This window comes from Crassostrea angulata, chromosome 8 (assembly GCF_025612915.1).
Source record: "Crassostrea angulata isolate pt1a10 chromosome 8, ASM2561291v2, whole genome shotgun sequence".
In the NCBI taxonomy this organism is placed as follows: Eukaryota; Metazoa; Mollusca; class Bivalvia; order Ostreida; family Ostreidae; genus Magallana; species Magallana angulata.
Window position 1 is genome coordinate 8,186,346 of NC_069118.1, and position 20,981 is coordinate 8,207,326.

The window sequence follows — 20,981 nt, forward strand, 5'->3', positions numbered from 1 at the left end:
CGATAAAAACACGAGCACGGCCAGTTACATTTTCCTTTACAGGCACGGACGTAGGAACGGGGTATGCCCATTCTATCTATTTTCATATTCAAGGCGGTAAAATATAAGGCACGATTAGATGACGTTCGGTCTAAAATATCATTGATAATTCGTCACTCATTACGATTCGAAACAGTTTGAACTAGCGGCGTATGCACAGATCACCGTGTGTCGTTTTTAATCTGTCTTGTTTGAAATTTGAAATGTTTTAATATTTTTATCGTAAAAAGGATTGAATGACAAGAAACTACTGTAGAATAGTTTTTCAAATTTAAAGCTACTTCAAATGACTTGCAAGATAAAGATAGAAAGACGTGACCGATTATCAGTTAATTGATTTTGTTATTACACTATTGACGCGTGATTTGCAGAAAACAAAAAATCCAGATAAAAGGGACTAATTAGTGACTCATACCTCAGCGATGTTGGAGTTCCGCTAGTATAGGATGATCTTTGCTTTGCTGTAGACATTTTCACTGTAAATTCCAAAATTAGTCGGCAATGAAAAAAAAATGTTCCGTTGAAACAAACGATCTGTGTTAGATTTGTAATCATTCATTCTATTAGTATTTCTGTAGTCGTCAAAGGGCACCACCGTACGTGCTGTGTAAATAGTAAATACCCGTATGTACCTGCTGCTAATGCTAGTTATTTAGGTCTGCATCTTTCTTTTTGTAACATGCCAATATCTGTTTAGACATTTTCATTAAAGGGACTTAGACACGATTTGAGTCCAAATTTTTTAAAATTTATTTATCCATTTTTGGGAGTTGGGAGATCAACTCTCCTATGCAGTTAATCTGGCTAACCGAAAGTGAAACAGTGTTTGGACCTAAGCACAAATCATCACCGCTGACAAGACTAAGTTCTTGAAAATAATAGAAAAAAATTCGATGTGATGTACATGTATGCTGAAGCATTGTTTTTCAAGGGAATTTATCTATAAACACTTTGAAAATAGTCAAATTTTATATACTACGAACAATTTAGATATTTTTGTAGTCTCATGTATTCCTACGCCAGAGTTAATATAGTCTCGTTCAACCAGACGCTTGGCTGTCTCAAGCAGAGAGGGGTCTCTCTTGCTTGTCGGATATTAACGGAGACAGCCGAGCGTCTAGTTAAACGAGACTAGAGTTCGATATCAATAGTGCTTGGATCCATACAATTTTTAGAATTGTTTCGATAACTTATACATACTAGTAGTTGAAATCTATCTTTAGATTTTACACAACATGATTTATATGGGGTTTCTCGAAATTCTTATCGGAAAAGTCTAAAAATTCAAATCATAAAAAGTGCGTAATTCAAATATAAACTAGAAACTTATTGCCATGCAAGATAAATTGATTTGAAAAAAAATTATAATCGATAAAATCAACTCCCGTCAGTACTTCAGTACTTTGATTAACGTCTAGAATGGCCAATATGAATGCTCTTAATGTTTTGCCAAAATTTGAGAGTCAAATATTGAGATACAAATTAAAATTCTTTGTTTTGTAAACAAAGCTCGAATGCTGTTATTGTATACAGATGGGCTATATTGGTATAAGTTTCAATCTAATGTTGATTTTTTGTTGTTGATGAAATAGTTTATGAGCACATTGAATTAGTTTGTCTTGTTTGCCACAAGTTATTTATTTAAAGAAATTGAACTTTTCCCCCTTACATTATGTGTGAACAAATGTTAGACACGAGCTTTGTTTACATAACAATGACTTCTTTCTTTGTATCTCGATTGTAAATTGACTTCTAACACTCAAGTTTGGTCAATCATTCAAAATGCCTAAGATAACCATTTTATAAATAAAAATTAAAAATAAAAGTTATAATCATCTCAAATCGTAAATCATGTCAAGGTCCCTTTAAGCATAGCGAACGCGTCATTGCAAACCGTGCTTGTTTTGTTTTTTTGTTTGGTTATAAATTGTGTGTGTGTGTGTGTGTGTGTGTGTGTGTGTGTGTGTATAATAATTTCAGCAAAGCTTTAGCTTTAGGGCGTCTCGTTAAAAATTTCGCAACCATGTTTGTCCATTTTCTCGTAATAGACAATAAATCATATGCATAATTATACCAGTGCCTGTAAGATAATTGAAGTTTCATGATAAGACCATTCAGTATATTAGAACGTATATCAAAAGTTAATTTGTAATCAAGATTTTGCCTTGTTATTCCTCCCCTATGGCCCCACTGGTCTCTATGGCAAATTGTAAAGATCAGATGAGTCATACTGGTTGATTTATGTGGATATATATCACTGGAAAATAATGAAAGAAATAACAGAAGAAGAGAAAAGACCCGAATTTTGCTTGCATGAAACATTAATAAATGAAAATGCGAGTTCGTTTTTCGTTATTGTTCATTTATAGATGCGTCTTTAGTTCTAAGCAATCTACTTTCACATCACCAAACAAGTTCTTTTGATTTGTATTTTAATAATCTATACGCCGGGTATTCCATCGCTTCACTTTATTCGAAAACCCAAGCAAAAAATACCGTAACCCAGTTCCGGTGTTGTATAGCAGTTTTTCCCCCATAGTAGCTTTTCCCCCCGGAAAACCTACTATATAGTAGCCTTTCCCCCCGGGGGGAAAAGCTACTATATAGTAGCTTTTCCCCCATAGTAGGGTTTCTCCCGCACGTTTTTGGTTCAGATTTTATAAAAAATATTTATGGAAATCCAGTAAGGATTAAAATCTATGTTTCTACACTCCCAGGTTGCATACATGTATATCGGCATTCATCTATACAGGTTAAGTTTCGTTTTTGCCAATTTATTATGTTTATAGACAATGCTGAAAGTTGAACATGTGTGTAACGTAAATACAACTAGAACTTAATTTAGGTAATTCGTTGAAAAAAGTTTTACAAGTTATACACTTATATGCATAATTCTGTGTTCTGAAATTGTATTAAACGAGAATGTTTTAAGAATTTCTTGATAAATTTATCAGATTGTTTGTGAAAATTTCACCCAGGCTAAACCTCTGTTTTAGAGAAATTTTGTTTACGATGTTTCAGAGCCCGATTTCTAAAATCCTATTATAATATTTATAGTGCATATTCTTTAGGGTCCAATGTCTCATAAACTAGAGATGACCATATCACCATATTTTTATAGTGGCAGTGGTTTACCACTTGAAGATGACTCTGAAAATTTCAGCCCTCGGGGTAGGGGCCCTTGATGTTTCAGGGCCCGATGTTTAAAACCCCATTTTAATGATTGAATAGTGTTCTATAAGTGTGGACCCGAATCTCAAATTCTAGAGATGACCAATTAACCATATTTTCACAGTGATAGTGGTATACCACTAGTAGATGACACCGAAAATTTAAGCCGCCTTGCAGGGTAGGAGCCTTTGTTGTTTTTGAGCCCGATGTTTGAAATCCAATTATAAAGAATATGTATTTTTTAGGGCCCCATATCTCAAAAACTATAGATGACAACATGAACATATTTTACGGTCATTTAAAAGTAAAAACATCATTTAAAAATACACAATCACTCATATATTTCTTTATCAAAGTGATTGAAAATTACGTTTAATTCTTCTGCTTTTTTTTTTTAATTTACGAACAAAATTTTTTAAAAAGGTACGCGGGTAAAATTCATTATTCTTCAAAACATTTAATCAATTCATAAGATGACTAATGATATAATAAATAATTAGATAAATAAATCAATGAACTTTTTATTCATAAAAGGAGAAACCGAAAATCAAAAATAAATAACCAACCTAAGCGCATATATACGACTTTTTTACTTGTTAGTTGATTAGAAGAACAAGCTTATATTTAAAAAAAAAGTCAGCTCATCACAATATATGTGTTGGGTTTTTTTTGGTTTGTTTGTTTTTTTTTTTAATTACCCTTGTAATTACAATTGTTCGAAGAAATAATATGGTACACAAGTAAATATTTATTGCAAAAATATGACACAAATAGTATAAATTTTTTAGGTAAATGAATCGTATATCTTGATTTATATAGCATCGATTTCAAAATTGTATATTTATAAATCACGTTGCAAACTTAAAAGTGGAAAAATTAGCAAATAGTGAGTGACAATATAAACAAAGTTAATTCATGCTCCATTTCACATTTTCCAAAGTAACCAGCAAAGATACCGACATTGTTCTGGTTGTGAAGACATTTCATTGTTTTTTAAAATGTTTACATCATAATACATGTATCTCGCGTTTCGTTGAAATGTGCTTAAAAATATGAATATGCGTAACTTTATAACGAAATGGTAAACACTAACTTTACAAATGTTTATAATACATAATTAAAATACCCCTTAACCATGATTTAGAACCCCATCATTCAAAGTAAAACTAAAACATTTCAGTTTCTCATCATATCATTCCATCCTGTCTCCCGTTTGATATTTAGAAGAAGAAATATATAATTCTTTTAAGATCGTCAATTCTGACGGTATTAATTTAAAATTGATAGCCTTTTAGCCGAAGGGAGTATTACATTTCCACTTTTTATTCCCTTCCTCTACAAAATTAAGTCAAGATTGGCCAGTTAGTTCCCTGGGAGAAGCTTATACATTGATGGTAATACATTGGAAAATTAAATTTCCAAACCGGCGTATTTTCACTTAAATGTGTTCTCACGTGTTCATAACGTCGAAGTCAAAACTGTAGATAAGCATCGATTAGATGAAAAAGATTCGAGGTATTCCGAAATCCGTGTAAAAGGTGTTCCAAAAAGGGGTGAGAACAGGTGAAATAAACGATGATGACACATGCATGTTATGAAGGCGCATGCATTAGTTCATATTTGGGGTTGAAAAAACATGTATTTTATTGTATGTATTAATATATACCATAATTATCCTTTTTTGTGAGAAATTAATATCATATCAGTTATTGCAAATTATTGTCACGAATGGTCCGCAATGAACATGGCCGGAAAGTAAAAATGGGGGAAAATCCACTATATAGTAGGTTTTCCGTGGGGGTAATCTGGCTATAAAAAGGGAGAAAGCCCACTATATAGTCAGCTTTCCGTGGGGGAAAAACTGCTATATAGCCATTTTTCCGGGGGGAAGAACTGCTATATAGCCATTTTTCCGGGGGGAAAGATGGCTAGGGGGAAAAGGCACTATATAACACCGGTTAACAAATCGGAACGAAATAAGATTTACTTAACTTTATTTAACTTTTTAAATAAAATTTTAAAAAGTTTTGTACAATGTATTTAATGCCCTTTTTACGAGCAATTTCAAGACACATCTTTTACAAAAAAATTTTTTTAGCTGTCTAACCAAATAAAAGTTGTCTTTTTAGCCAGTGTCAAATATTTATTTACATCTCATTTTCTCTACAAATGGTTGTTGAGATAACACTAATGACTTCCTTTCATATTTTTGCAGATTTTTAAATCTTTAATTTCAGTCTCTAGCTTCGCAAAGATTAGCAATGACAATGTTCTTTTCTGCATGCGTTATACAAAACAACATGTAAAACCCCATATCCATTGCTTTTTACTAGTATCTTTTGACAATTATGGTCAGATTTTGGTATATAAACAAGTAAGGTCAAGATATTTTTACAATTTGGTCCACGTGTACAAGATCGCCGGACACCCCCTTTAAAAAAGTAAGAAATCTGTTACATTTACATATATAGGTAATTTACATTTCAGTAAATGATATTATAAAAATTGATATGAAGCTTTCAAACAGAATTATACTTTGGTTTGTTTATAGAGTTGCATATCATTTTCTAAGCATCATTTTTTGATTTTATCTGCAAGACCTTTAGTGAAAGTAGCATATAACTATATATGAACTGCGACACCTTCTTTTGAAACCTGTCCCAGTCCCTTGAACTTAAATGTATTTCTTGACTCGGTCTTATTTGGATGCTTCGATTTTTCCCTGTTTTAATTGGAACTAATTTTTTTTTTAGCGAATGCTGGATGTAATGCTAAGAGGGTTTCCGTTTTTAAATGGAACAGAGATAATGGACAGTGTGTATTTCAGGTAGATGTAATCGCTCATTAAAATTGATGTATGGTATCTGTACTGAAAAGTAATTAATATTATATAGATTTCTTCTGCAAACATAAATGAAAAATATACCCCTATGGACAATTCTTAATTAACGGATGTCTTTTTTTGTCTAATATTTCCTCTGTGCATTATTGGAGAGATTTCTTTTGATTTTTAGTGCATTTGAGTTGAAAGCTCAAGTAAGGTTTCCACGAAATAGTATGTCCGTCTGTGCGTTATTCTAAAACACAATCTAACCTTCGTTAGGTAAGGGCTTTTATTTGTCAAACACTTTTAAAATTTGACTGCAAAAAGGGCAAGGTTCGCTTAGACTGAAGGTGTATAATTAAGGAATAAAGTTTATCATCTCAGGCACGTAGCATCGTTTTTGAAAGTGGGAGGGCCAGACCCATCCAAAAAATCTTGACAAGCAAACAACAACAAAAAAATTAAAAAGGGGGGAATTTAAAGTTTCCATCTTCAAAATCCTAACCCGGGGGGGGGGGGGGGGGTGAGCACTCAACTATACTTCCAAAAAAAATTCTTCCCTACCAAAATTTTCTCCCCTCCAAATCATCAAATTCCTAATCCGTGGGGGGGGGGGGGGGGGGTTGTTGGGGGGGGGGGGGTTATATTCAATTTGACTACTCATTTCCTTATTTCCATATCAATTTTTTCCTAACTTCCAAAAAAGTGGGGGGCCAACTCCATTATAATTCAATTTTTTATATGTAAATTTTAAAAAATTTCTTGCTGGGAGAAAAAGGGGGGGGGGGGGGCAGGCCCCCCCTGCCCCCCCCCCCCCCCCCCCCCCGATGCTACGTGCCTGCATCTACATTGGTGTTCTTTGACATTTTTGACACATTTATGCTGGGTTTTAAAACGTGAGCATAATAATACGTTTTTGATAAAGCCTATACAATCTTCCAAAGAATACAAAGAGTAGAAGTTTGGTGAATCCAAGGTATAAGTAAATGCCTCAGGTCTGTCTTCATCAATACACACTGGGTTAGATATAGGGTTAAAATTGGGATAAGAGATTGCAAATAAATTGAAGAATAATTTTAAAGATGATGGAGACTGTAGTTTGGGGCAAGTAATAACATTAACAAAGACGCAAACAAGTACATGTGTATATGATTTTAAACTTGGCCACATATCTTGTGATCATTGGATTAAAAAACAGGAAGGAGGGTTGGTTTAGTGTGATCGAATTTCAATATATAACAATAATGTTAAAGTTTTCGGAGCAGGTTTCAAACTTAGTGCATTCATACTGTTTACAAGGTCATTTCGGCCCGTTTAAATTTCGCCCTTTTACACTTGCAAACAGTTTCGTTCAGGGTTGAATTCTTCCACTGTTGTGTTTAAAGAAAGCTTAATTTGAGACATTAAAATTCGCTCATAAATTCGCCCGCTGATAACAAAATAAAATGGGGGCGAATATCTCCCAGTCTACAGTTAAATTCTTCTCCGTGCCATGAAGGCACATAAAGCCGGTGCTTACATTGTATCTCCGGTTCCCTGGTGCTAAGCAGATGAGAGTCATTGACGTCCCTTGGATGGGACACCAGTCCATCGTAGGTTAACCCCCAGAGAAAGCCAGTACCCAATTTCAGCTGGATGGTGTGAGACAATGTAGAAAAAGTGCCTTGTCACATTGTGCACACACAATAAGAGTGACCATAGCGGGGTTTGAACCATCGACCTATTGGTTAAAAGCCTAACGACCATGACCACTGAGCCATGTGCTACACAGTATACAATATATCTGAGTAAATATTTCCTTTACCCTTTTAGAGGTTGCATGGTTAATATGACTGTGTGTATGTAGATCAAAAGAAGATTCAGATCTGAGCTTGGTCTCAATTAACTAGATAATAGTGTAGCTTTGTCAGAAGTTGGTTAGAGTCAAAGCTGGATACAAACTGAATAAAGTTGTTTCTTGTCCTAAACTATTCCAATGTATAATTAATATAACCATTGAACTGCAATGCTGTGTTTGCTTAGTGCAAATGATCTCAATTATTCGGATTCTAGGAACGGTTAAGGTTCAAAGAGTGGTTCAAAGCAAGTTTGAATGTTGTTACAACTTGTATGGTTCTATGACGATATGAATAAACCATTATCATTAATGATAGTCTTTATTTTTGAAAAAACTATTTCAGTTATTGGCCCAAAGTTGCACAAAACTTGCTTGTTGGACGTAATTGTCGATAAAGATGCACCCCTTATTGAATACTCCGTAATTAACAAATGAATTTATCAATGTGTAATTTCAAAAGCCATATTTAACAATATATCAAATATTTTGTCATCCACCCTATATTCATAATTCCGGATATGGCAAAAGGACTATATATGATATGGGCCAAAAATGTCCCCTAAAATGAACATCATCATTTTACTGTAATTCTTTGTTTTCTATGTACGAAATATATGTGATGTTTTTACATAATGTTCATTTTGATTCAAGTGCCCACAACCTAGAAATATGACATGATAAAGACAACCTTTTCTCGCCATTTTTTCATTTCAGCATAAAACAGCTTGTTTTCAAACAGTTTTTCTTTCAGAAAACATAGAGCGCATGCTTGAACAAGCAAAATATTATAATCAGAGATGTATCTAGCCAAGACTAATAAGTGACAAAAAACTTTCCCTGTTCAAGCATGTGCTCTATATTTCCCATTCGTAAAAAGATAAGAAAAATGTCAATTTTTGACTGATTTGACTGAATTATAGAATAACGTCACTTCTGACGTCAAATACTGACAGTGAGTGCAAATAAATCAAATAAATAGTTGAAAAAAATATATTTTGTATCAACTCTTCTAAAAAATAACATAACATTTTGATATACCCGAAACACTGGAGGGGACAAAATTTGACTCATATTATATATAGTTAATATATAAAATGATTTCATTTTAAATCGTATCATGTAATATATAAAATTTTGAATACATACAATAATTCTATGATAACATATCTACAAAGGACTGTAACATGAACATTAACATGTGTTATCCAGAGTGTGCTTCTGTGGCTTTTGAAATGTATGTTCGTTTTCTAGGACGGAATTTGACGTGAAGGTCTTGTATGTCCGAGATTTAGTACTGTATACAGGGAAATATTTGCCCCGTTTTATTTTCACCCCTTTCGCACTAGTTGTCTGCGAGCGAATTTAAGACTGGGCGAATTTTAACAAGACAGAGTTATCTCTTTTACGTGTCTGGGCGAATTTAGGCGGGGGTGAGTCCGTTTACAAGTGTAGAAGGGCGAAAATAACACGGGGCGAAAATAATCCTGTATACAGTATATTCTCCAGGGAGTCTTTTCATATTTCCGAGAAGTAATTCGTAATAATCGATTCCATCAAGCCCAGATCAACAGCCCATTTGGTATTATAATACAGGTACAGTCCAAGTCCAATCTGGTTCATAATCATAATCACTTCACTGAAGCAGTTTTCACGACATCGCTCATCGTCCAGACTAAAGGCCATCGCTGTTATTCGGTCATCCTCAAAACAAACCAGCTTGCTCCAGTATCTCACCATGCAGAACCACCATCGAAATTGACTTGGTAGCCACCCTACGTCAACGTTAAAGACTGAAACCTGACACTTACAGTAGCCCCACATACAAACTCCATAATCTAGGATAGATGAAAATCGATGAAAATAGTTTTTCGTACAACTTAAAATCAACATATTTGTTCATATGTATTTCGGCGATAATTTGTCCAAGTACAGTACTAGGCCACTTCTTTTAGCGAGTAGTTCTGCGTCGTTAGTAAAACAGCCATTGTAATTTTATAATGTCACTCCAAGGTTTTCGTATTGATCCAAAGTTTCTAAGGCATCACTACTGATAGTATTTAACGAAATCCGATTATTTCATCTTCCCTTTTCTTAAAGAACGCACTTAGACTTATTCGTATTGATGAGAACTTTCCATCGTTTGCACCTCTTGGGAAGCTTTTCTAACATCCGTTGAAGGTCTGCATCGGATTTCGCTAGCATGTCGCTCGCATAGAGTAATAGCGAGAGCTTCTTCTCCCCATATCCATGCAGAGACCGAGTTTATTAATGCATTGTACAAAGTCGTTGATGAATATCGAAAAGAACGCAGGAGACAGGTGATCTCCCTGTTACACTCCAGTGTTACAACAGAACAATTGGTAAAGCTAACCTTTTAACAGTACACACTATTCAGAGTCGCCACAAATGTCATTACTGAATTGTACAGTACTACAGTAACATTTCTCTGTCAATGAAATTGGAGCATTTTGGGGTTCGTAAGTCGACAAACGCCACGAAGATTGATTTTGAGTTTCGAATAGCAGAATTTACCGTGAATACATGTTCTTGTTACGTGATTGGAATATATCTCTTTATGCACTTTAGTATTTTTCTGACACCTCTCCAGATTATTTTCACTATGTGTTCTCATTAATCGTTTTAGGGTTACATAACAATATTAATAAATACTGTTTTTCCATATAAAAAAAAAACATCCTAAAAATACAAAAAACCAGTCCCTCTTGTATTTCTGAGTTATATGCTTTGACCCTTTTTATAATCGTCTGTATTCGTGATGTAAAGTAATTGTAACATCAATATGATATGTAAAGTAATTGTAACATCAATATGATATGTAAAGTAATTGTAACGTCAATATGATTACTTGTTCTTAGCTTTTGTAAATGTATGTTAAATTGTTTGTGTTTGATCTAGAAAGTCCCACTTTTGTTTAAACCTATTATGAATGAAGAGGACCCACATCTCATGTGTTCAAATCTTATTTTTAGTGACATGCTGCAATTGTTTGGTATAAAAATATTTCCCTTTATTTATGATACTTAACTTTCGTCATCTACTGTAATTAACGAATGACTTTTTTATTCTCATACATACATTGAGTGATTTATTTCGAGTTAAGAGCAAAGTTGTGGTATAAGCTGTTCAACACAAGATTTCCCGTCTGAGAAAGTTTCATTAGTTATGGTAGATTTAATATTGTTTAAATCATGATTAGAAAAGGGCACAGTGTGGGTTCAAATTTCATTTTACAAATAAACCCCATTTATCCATAACTGATTTCCGCATGAAGAGGTTATAACTTACTCGTATGTAGTAGTTTTTAAAATTGCTTTACGCATGACCATCATCTCCATCTTTCGATTCACAATAAATCAACAAAACAAAGCATGGTATATGTTGCTCTTTGCCACCAGCGTGACTTTGATTGTTACATTAAATTGTAGCACATTACATAAAATTTTATGGAATAATATTACGTAATACTACAATTGAAATTTAATTAATTCATGTCACAATTATGCATTTGATATCAATATGATGTATTTGTAATAAATTTATGAATATTTATTAGTAATAATACACAAACATGATTTTTGGGAGTTGAATTTAATCAACTCTCCTATGCAGTTACTCAGGCAAACCGAAAGTGAAACAGTGTTTAGACCTAAGCACAAATCAACACCGCTGACAACATTTAGTTCTAATCAATAAATTTGATGTAATGGGTTCTTAAGCATTGTTCTTCAAGGAAATTCGTTTATAGATACCTTGTAAATAGCCAGATTTTAAATGGTACGAACAATTTAGATATTTTTTGAAGCTGTACATTTTATGTACTCCTCCACGCCGGAACGTTCAATATAGTCTCGTTCAACCAGACACTCGGCTGTCTCCGTAAAACTCCGACCAGCATAGAGTCTCTCTTGCTTGTCGGAGATGAACGAATACAGCTGAGAGTCTGGTTGAACGAGAGTACAATTTTGCTTGGATCCATACAATTTCTCATAACTATTTCGATTACTAATTCGTAGTTTGATGGAATAAATATTTGAATATTACAAAACATGACTGATATTGGATTTTCACGAAATTCCTGTAGGATTCATATTATAAAAATGTGCGTAATTCAAATACTTATAGGAATTTACTTGCTATGCAAAATAACATATCGTTGATTTTGAAATAAATAACAATCTATAAAATCAACACCCGTCAGAACTTCAGTACTTTGATTATTAATTGGCTGCATTGAGAAACTGAAATCGAAAATCGGTTACGCAATATCGTAAAAAAAATCCTTGTTGTCTGAAAAAGCGCATATATAATACAGTTATTTATATTATAAAATAAGATAACATACATTCTGTTCCTTCAGACCATTTCTTTAAAAATACTCCACCTCCACTCCACCTTTCCAGTATTTAATTTCTTAAATATTTTTTTTTCTTTTTTTGTTGTTCTCTTCTTCCTTTTTCATGTGTTTATTTTAATTTATAGCTTATAATTTTAGTCTATTTTGTAACACAGATGCACTGAGATCAGGAAACTGTATCTGAGCGAATTCAAGGCTGGACAAAGTTGTTGGTAAGCAAAGAAAGTTGAAAATAACTTTGGGCGAAAATAACCCTTTATACAGTATTTTCCATGGTACAAATTAAAGTAGCTAATAATTTTCTAAATATCCCCGGTAATTATGAACATTAAAATTGTTTAGACTCGGATATGAAATTCATGATTATAATTATGTTGTCTCTCAAAGAAATTCTGAAGGAAAACTACATGTATTGTACATTTCAGTGAGGCTGATAGCCAATATTTATTGTCGACTCAGTATATTCTTCTTTTCATCCGTTGTTATTTCCTTACAGAGAAATTCATAATCTGTGCTTTTACTGTAATAAAAATGTAAAGACAGCACAGTTCTAAGTGTATCTTGGTACTAATCGAGCAGCATATACACGAGTCACTTGTGCACACTCTTTAATACTCGTTTATCCGTGGCGACAATGTATCTGGATTTAATTTCCCGCAATGATAAAGGAGTTTATGTGATGTGAATACTAGTACTCCAAGCTAAAATGATCAAGTTCAAGTTCAAGTTCTTTATTCCAAGAGACAAATGTCTCATAGGTTATACATATGAACATATACATATTAAATAAACAGTAAGAAAAACAAAGTGTACATAATCAATTTGGATAATTCACATGGAGAGTTCGTTGCTTGTTTGTATAATATAAATATTTACCTAAATTACACAGTTCTTTAGTATTAGAGGTAGATAATAACTGTATAACTTTATAGACACTTGGTTTTCGGGAGTAGTATTTTTTAATATACTTATTTCTTAAACTACAAAGTGATGGACAAATAAGTAAAAAATGGAACTCATCTTCAATTACATTTAAGTTGCAAGATTCACATTTTCGACAATCACGTGTTAAATTATCATACCTCCCTGTTTCAATCTTTAAGTCATGTGAGGACAACCGTAAGCGTGTAATTAATTTACGATATTTTACATGAATTGGTTTCTTTAGGTAAACTTGTAAACAAAAATGATCAACAACATGTTTATATAATATACATTTTGATGCACTGCTAATATCGTTAACAACTTTTTGTTTAAAGACATCACACATTCTATTCAATATAATATCTAAAATAACAGGAACATAGGAACACGAGGGTCGTAGCATATATCATTCTTCCATCTAGAGTGAGAGTTTTAACTCCTTAAGAAATATCTCATAGTGTTTAGTCAATCTACTGACAATTAGCGATCGATTTAACTAATATTAATCAATTTGTCCGCGCGAGAGTTTTCCTCATTATCCTAAATAGCATTGTTTATTCGTGTAATAAAACGAAAAAAAAGTTTCATATGTTGAATGGTGTCTTTTTTATACTATATCCGTGCATAATTCCATATTTTACATTTTTATCGGGATCAAAACAGGGCCTCGGTCATTATTTTCCAATACATACTAGTAATGAACGTCATCAAAGGATTATTAGAGCAAAGAAAAATTATAATTGCGTGCTGATGATTAGCGTATTTAACTAAAAAACCAAGTCAATATGACGTCATAGAATAAGTCACAACAGCTCAGTGTGACAAATCATCAGCACGCAATTATCATTTTAAAATTCTACAGGACCCTTTGATATCGAATTTAGTATTTTTTCTCAATATCAAGGAAAACAAATAGCTAGACACATTGCATTGAAAAATCTCCCATTTATCAAACATAAGGTTTCTTTTATTATATGGCTTTTCGGTTGTACGAAACGTCATTACAAACAAAATCTTCGGGGAACACAGAACAGCCGTCATGACTAATATGATTCTACGTAGAATAAAATTGAAAATGTGGTCATCTAAAATTGTGAGCTCGGTTTCTGTAACTCTCAGAAAGTAACACCACATGTTCTGTACATGTTTTATAAGAACAACATTTTTCGACTTCGGAGGTTATCCTGACAGCCGAGAGATCTTGTACTTTTAAGCCTGAACACGACTCCTAAATAGGCACCGTCACACAGGTACATAAACCCTTCGGTTTCATTAATAAAACAAAGTCCACACCTGGAACACGTAGTCGACGTGTATTATATGTCTTAGATTTTGTGCATTATATACATTCTTTGTATTAGCTTGGAAAAAGTGCATAAAATAAGTCAATTTCATCGTCAGCGAATTACACTGCAATGTTATGTGTTTTATTATACTTTTATATTAATGACTGAAGTCTGATTGGTTTAGACGCAGTTAATAATCCGTTTTATTACCTAATCAAATGGATTTTGTTGTTTTATTACAAATTAAATATTTGCGTCTATTTTGAACTGCCGGTCAATAGACTGCGATCTATTAGACCGCCGGTCAATAGAATTCGATCTATTGGACCGCCGGTCAATAGACTGCGATCTATTGGACCGGCAACGTATTTCAGAACGTGGGTATGTTGATGTTACATCCTTTCGATAGTTCTCAGGGAATGTATATTCCTTTACATAGACGCTGTTTTAGTACTTGGTGAAACCAAATTAATGTTATCAAAATGGAGTATCAAATAATCAACAGTTTTAAAGCTTTATATAAGGTAAAAGACTATTTCAAATCTAATGGGTTGAAGACTCCCCCTTCTTTGTGTAAACTATTACTAAATTGAGATGTTGTAATGCATGCAACAGGTTTTGTGCATGTAAAAGATGAAAAAAAAATCTGAGTATATTGCATAATGGCACGAAAACCATCTTCAATATGCAAATTGTAAACCCCGAAAACTAAATAAGGAATTAGGTAATAAAACAATTATTTAATGCTTGAACAGTCAATAGACCAGATTTTTTCCCCTTGGTGCAGGGAACAGCTCAGTATGATCTATTGCCCTCGGCCGTTGGCCTCGGGCAATAGATCATACTGAGCTGTTCCCTGCACCTCGGGAAAAATATTCTGGTCTATTGACTGCTCAAGCATTAAATAATTGTATACTATTACCATCAGCGTTAGCAACACACTTGGCAACGGGTGACACAACGAATTGTTACATGCACGTAAATTATGCGCGTATGGTTTGCAGTAAAATTCACTTCATTTCTATTTAAAAGCAGTAAAGTTTTCTTTAAAACTAAGACATTCAGTATAATAAAATGAATAGTGCCTGTTTGGGAGGGTAACAGTTGAATTTGACACCCTGTTAAACTCCGCTTCGCGTCGGTTGACAAATGTATGATTTTCTCGGGGTGTCAATTTCAACAATGCTTTATTTCTATGCTACTGATACAGACAAATAAACTACTTTACATTGCAAAGAACATCTATGCTGACTTGTACACATCACTCATACCAACATACACAAAATATATTTTTGGTAAGTTTACACGCTCAGCTGATACATATAAAATTAAAAGAAAAAAAGAAACTCTATGCAACTTTGTTAATTTGTATAAAAATAGAGAACACCCCCCCCCCCCCCCCCGAAACAAAATCAAAAACATCTGATTCCTGAAAACAAATTATACTTCTGATATATATTATGATTTCCATTGTGACCAAAGAACTTCAAAGCTATTAACAGTAGATTTTTTCAGATGTAAATTTTTGAACATTATAATACATCTACAAACCATAGAGATTTGATGTTTTACTACCTTTTAAACAGTGAAAAATATACTGTTAGGCACATAAAAATATAAGATTTGTAACATGGTTTTCATTCATAAGTGGAGTTTCACCAGAGTACCATATCCGTCAGATTGACATGTCAGAGGGGTCTCCGTTTGTATTTTTAGCTTCATTTCGGCATCTTAACCGTAATCTAAGTCTTCTCTGACTGTTAACCGCACCTATTGTCATTGGATGTTTGATAAATATTTAGTCATGTTTTTAACAATAAAACCCACTCATTTGGAAGTAGTGGATTACTTATGTAAGCTTAGATCATTCCAATATGCAACACTTTAGTTGACATGAAAAATACATGCAAAATAGTTTCACATTCGCTTTCACAATAAGTACATGTTTCATTTTCTGTTATTTTTATTTTCTTTAAATAGTAATTTACAGGTAATATTTAAAGCAAACTTTGAATTCATCTTTCATGTAGCCCCACTTCTGGGAAGCCTTTAACACCAGTTGTGTTTTCCACTTCAAAATTGCAGTTTCTTTAACATCTTTTATTGATATTTTTATAAATATGCTTTGTACATTTATTCGTAAACATCAATTTTTCATATAACACAGACACAAAAAGACGTTGTAACTTTGAAAAAATTGTCCTTTGAAAATTGTGTGATTGAAAATTGACTTAAAATTTTCTATGATTTGTTAAGCTATCATCAACTAGTTATAGCAAAGAAAAGTATATTTTTTACTTATTAAATGGATATTTCCCCATATTTTTACATACAAGTATTCTTCTTTAAAAGAAGATCAATACTGTCAAAAATATTAAATGACTATGAATTCGAACCCTCTTTTATTTAAAAAAAAATATTAAAGGAAGTTTTGACAATACAGAGGAAAGCTGCGTGTGGTTGGATGACTAATACCGATGCATGAGGAAAAAGAAAGTTTTTTCAAAGAACCATTGTTAACTTGTACATTCAACAACAATGAACTGCAAAGATCAGGCATTGTGACATTTTTCATTCAATCTATACTTAAATCTATTTCATACACATCAAAACCATGAATAAACAAACAGGCTCCTCGCCCGCTCAATCTGGAAGTAAAACCTTATGAATACCACCATTGAATATCCCCATATGATGTATGCCTGAATCATAGTGTTCGGCGAGTATTGACACAAAATTAACTGGAATATAACCGGGACGCGATATATCTTTGCAGCACTAGGCTTATAACCACAGAGCATAACAACCGGTCGGAACCCCACCATGAATGTATCGGCGTCCTCCGTCGAGCCGAGCCCGGGTGTACATTGGAGCAAGATCTTGCTCGGTGTGTTTCTCTACCTGATTGTTTCGGTGACTATTTTTGGCAACATCCTGGTCCTCATGGCCGTCAAAAGCCACAAGCGCCTTCAGACCGTCTTCAATATCTACGTGGTCAATCTGGCTCTCACAGATGTTTTAGTTGCCGTTACCGCCATGAGCTTTTACACGTTGGACAATATCTTGGGGTACTGGCCGTTTGGGCGGATCATGTGCGGTGTTTGGATTTTCTTCGACTACGGAATGACGTTCGTGTCAGTTTTCACTCTCTGCATTATCTCTATTGACCGGTTCTGGGCAGTGAGCTGGCCTATACATTACAAGTCGCACAACAACACAAAGAAAGCTATTGGTATGGTGGCTGGAGTCTGGTGAGTAAGTTTTGAAAATTCAGTATGTTGCTTACTAATGAAATGACTTATCATACTATTCATTTTTAACAAAATATTTGGCCATGTCAAGCAGGGTTTAGGTTGTGTTGAACTTTTTTGGTCAATTTTTTTTATTGAAAGATAATGGGGTGAGATTAACAGTTTACATTTACATTCTTTTAAATATATATAAATAAAATTAAGGTAATGTTCGTTTATCAACAATCTTCATAGCAAATCTCTTCAAGGTATTACCTGTACAGTGTAAATTATACAGCTAGCTCTTTTTCTCTGGCTCTGTCTGTCTGTCTGTCTGTCTGTCTGTCTCTTTCTCTCTCTGAAAAGTATCATTCAGAGATTTTATCGACCCGAATAGAATATTCCGTTTACAAAAAATATCAAAGAAATATAAATGAACAAAGAAAAGAAATATACATAATTCATTATTCAAAAGTAAGATTAAGATTCGAAAAAAAAGGATAGGATTTAATAAAAGATAATGATGCAAGGTATAAATGAGAATTTTAAATGTTAGATATAATTACCAAAGACCTATTTATTGGCTTTACCAGGAACACGAGCGTTGTATATAAGTAAGATATGAACATTGACGAATCTGACTGCGCGCATGTTTGGAAACCGTAAGTCTTAGATAGTAAAGAAATTGGTTAGATTGCAAACGTTTGTAATACAAAGACCGTGAATTGACGGCATACCAAATATAACAATGCACTACAGTTAAACACACCAAGCGGGCAATATGCTTTAGTAGACCACATTGCACAATGGCAATATTAGTAAACAAGTTATATTTGACATGCAGTTAACTTAAACTACATAATTATGTAAGCAGTAGCTGCACTAATCGAATTTGATAACCATATGACAAAGAAGACGGCTTGATAGTCCTGGCCATTTAAGACCATTTTGATCTCCTTGGGAAATGTTCGTTTTTTAATTTATTTCAAGAGACGATGACAAATGAACACTATTGCCTCAAGTTTTGGTGTGGTATCCGGTGCTCTAACCACTGAACCATTTTAGTCACAGCAGAGAACATTTATTTATTTAAATACTCTACGAAACTTTGGACAAGAATTTATGGATTGGTATTGTTTTTCCAAAGCGCTCAATTTTTAGGATACATTTTTTCTTAATGTTTAGTTGGTCACTACAATTCAGTGAAATCGGTTCGTTTACCATTAGACTATAAATAGACTACTGCAAAACTATGGAACAAAGACCAACTCTATTAAATAAAATTATCTTGCATGTACAGCACTCTATAGCAGTTAATATTTTGCATTCATGCTGAAAAGTCTCATTCTTGGAAACAAAACCGCATTTAGCAAAGAACATGGGCAAAAGAATATATTTACATTCCATTGAATTAAATTAAAACTGTTTTAAGGATGTTGGGCGACATTTTGCTTTAAAACTAAATCAAAATAACCGATACACCTTTTATATCACAGAACATGCATAACGCTGGCTCAGGCCAATCTGTCCTCTCAGTTTGATTGTGTGATTTTTCTAAAAGCTTACACTTTCGGTATTCAAAGCAGTTTTTCTCAAAAATGATACTACGGACATCAAATACATTTACTGATTAAAACTATGGCATTACATATATTTATTTGAAATAATACGCACACAACGCATTTCATCTTGATTTTTGGCATATTTTATTTGTCTTGTTCATCCTTCAGAAGGTTTCCTTAATTATGAATGATCGATGATGATTTCAAAACCAGCTATTTATGCAGTTAAAGGGTATACTAGAACTACATCCTTCTCGTTTAATGAGTAGCCATGTAAACCTTCTTCATCATAGACCGGTGTGAAGTGTAGTTGATTTTTGATGAGTATTGTCAATTCATTCCCAAACCTTGAACGATTTTTAAAATATAAAAGGTATTTCTAAACAAAAAGAATTTATTATATGTTTATCATGATCACTCGTTGAATTTTTGAACGAGTTTTTTTTTTGGTTATTGGGCAGGCAGAGCAAATTTACGGAAAATACAACAAAATAAAAACAGTGATAAACAGTATAAAAGTGTATTGATCGATATTGGTTTTCCGGATCCACAAACTGGAATGCATAGAAAGTCATGTTTTTCCTAAATATAGCCTTCTGAACGAAGTTGAAAGCCCTGAATTATTACACTAGACCAGTTATGTGATGATAACGACAGAAGAAGATGCCGTGATAGTTTACAAGATAAATGAGAAAATCGGATTATTGGAGTATTGAGACAATAATTTATTCCACAAGAAATTAATCTGACTTGTTGGATGGCATTATTTTTCATTAGACTTATTACGCTTAAAGCTAACACCCTTCGTGTCGAATAAGACAAAATCTATGAAGGCGATAAAAAAAACCAAATTGTAAAAAAAACGTCTTATTTCAAAATTTACGTTTAATTTTGCAGGGAAATATTATCTAATTTTTAATATGTATTTTTCTTTCTTAAAAAATCCGATTTCCTGTTATAGGTTGTTTACGTTAGTGTTGTGGCTTCCACCATGTGTGTTGGATCGAGTTCAGAACGATGTAGCAGACGACCTCTGTATCTGGGATCCGTCCTTGAACAAGATCATGGTCATCGTGATTGGAGTCCTCGGACATCACGGGTCGTTCCTTGTTCTATTCGGATGCTATCTTCGAGTGCTCTTTGTCGTCCGTCGTCAAAGAAAAATAGCAATGGCCGAGAACAAGACAAACGGCGCAACTGCCTCTATGGCAAGTCGGCGTCAACAAATGGCGTCTGATATAAACACCTGCCAAGGCAGCGAAACGGACAACATTCCGTCTGTATCGTATGTATGCGAAAATGATGCTAGTAACCAACTTCAAGTACCTATTATGAATAAAGATGAATCTATTATTGATTCGTCTCCTGGTACTTCTGTAGAGCCTAAAATGGGGGACCGTAAGACAGTCAAACCAAAGTCTCGGGTTACAAAGTCTAACAAAGACGCTCGAGTGTTCATAACCCTGACCTACATCATCGTTGGTTATCTCGTCTGCTGGGTTCCGTTCCATGTCGTTTATGACGTCACGGCGATTCGCCCGGATTTAGTGTCGGACTTGATGTATTCAGTAGTATTTTGGTTGACGTACTTCAATTCCACGTTGAATCCGTTTCTGTATAATTTCAGCAGTTCAGAATTCCGAACCGCTTTCCAGGATGTACTGAGAGGAAGACATCGATAGCGAGAGCGACATAAATAACAGCTTTCTCTTTAGATACAAACAAAATTCACT

At 33.8% G+C, this 20,981-nt stretch overlaps 1 protein-coding gene across 1 annotated transcript; it reads left to right on the forward strand.

Annotated features, from left to right (window-relative positions):
- The first annotated feature begins 16,916 nt into the window (after positions 1-16,916).
- LOC128159036 (alpha-1A adrenergic receptor-like) lies at positions 16,917-20,955 on the forward strand. Its single transcript, XM_052822072.1, has 2 exons — positions 16,917-17,707; positions 20,210-20,955. The coding sequence occupies exons 1-2, from the start codon at positions 17,280-17,282 to the stop codon at positions 20,928-20,930; spliced, it is 1,149 nt and encodes a 382-aa protein (XP_052678032.1). The 5' UTR covers positions 16,917-17,279; the 3' UTR covers positions 20,931-20,955.
- The last annotated feature ends 26 nt before the right edge of the window (positions 20,956-20,981 follow it).

Bases quoted from the DNA above. Each gene is read 5' to 3' on its own strand.
- LOC128159036 (XM_052822072.1), top strand. From the start codon at position 17,280: ATGAATGTATCGGCGTCCTCCGTCGAGCCGAGCCCGGGTGTACATTGG. The intron at 17,708-20,209 runs GTGAGTAAGTTT...TTCCTGTTATAG, and splicing joins GGTATGGTGGCTGGAGTCTG to GTTGTTTACGTTAGTGTTGT.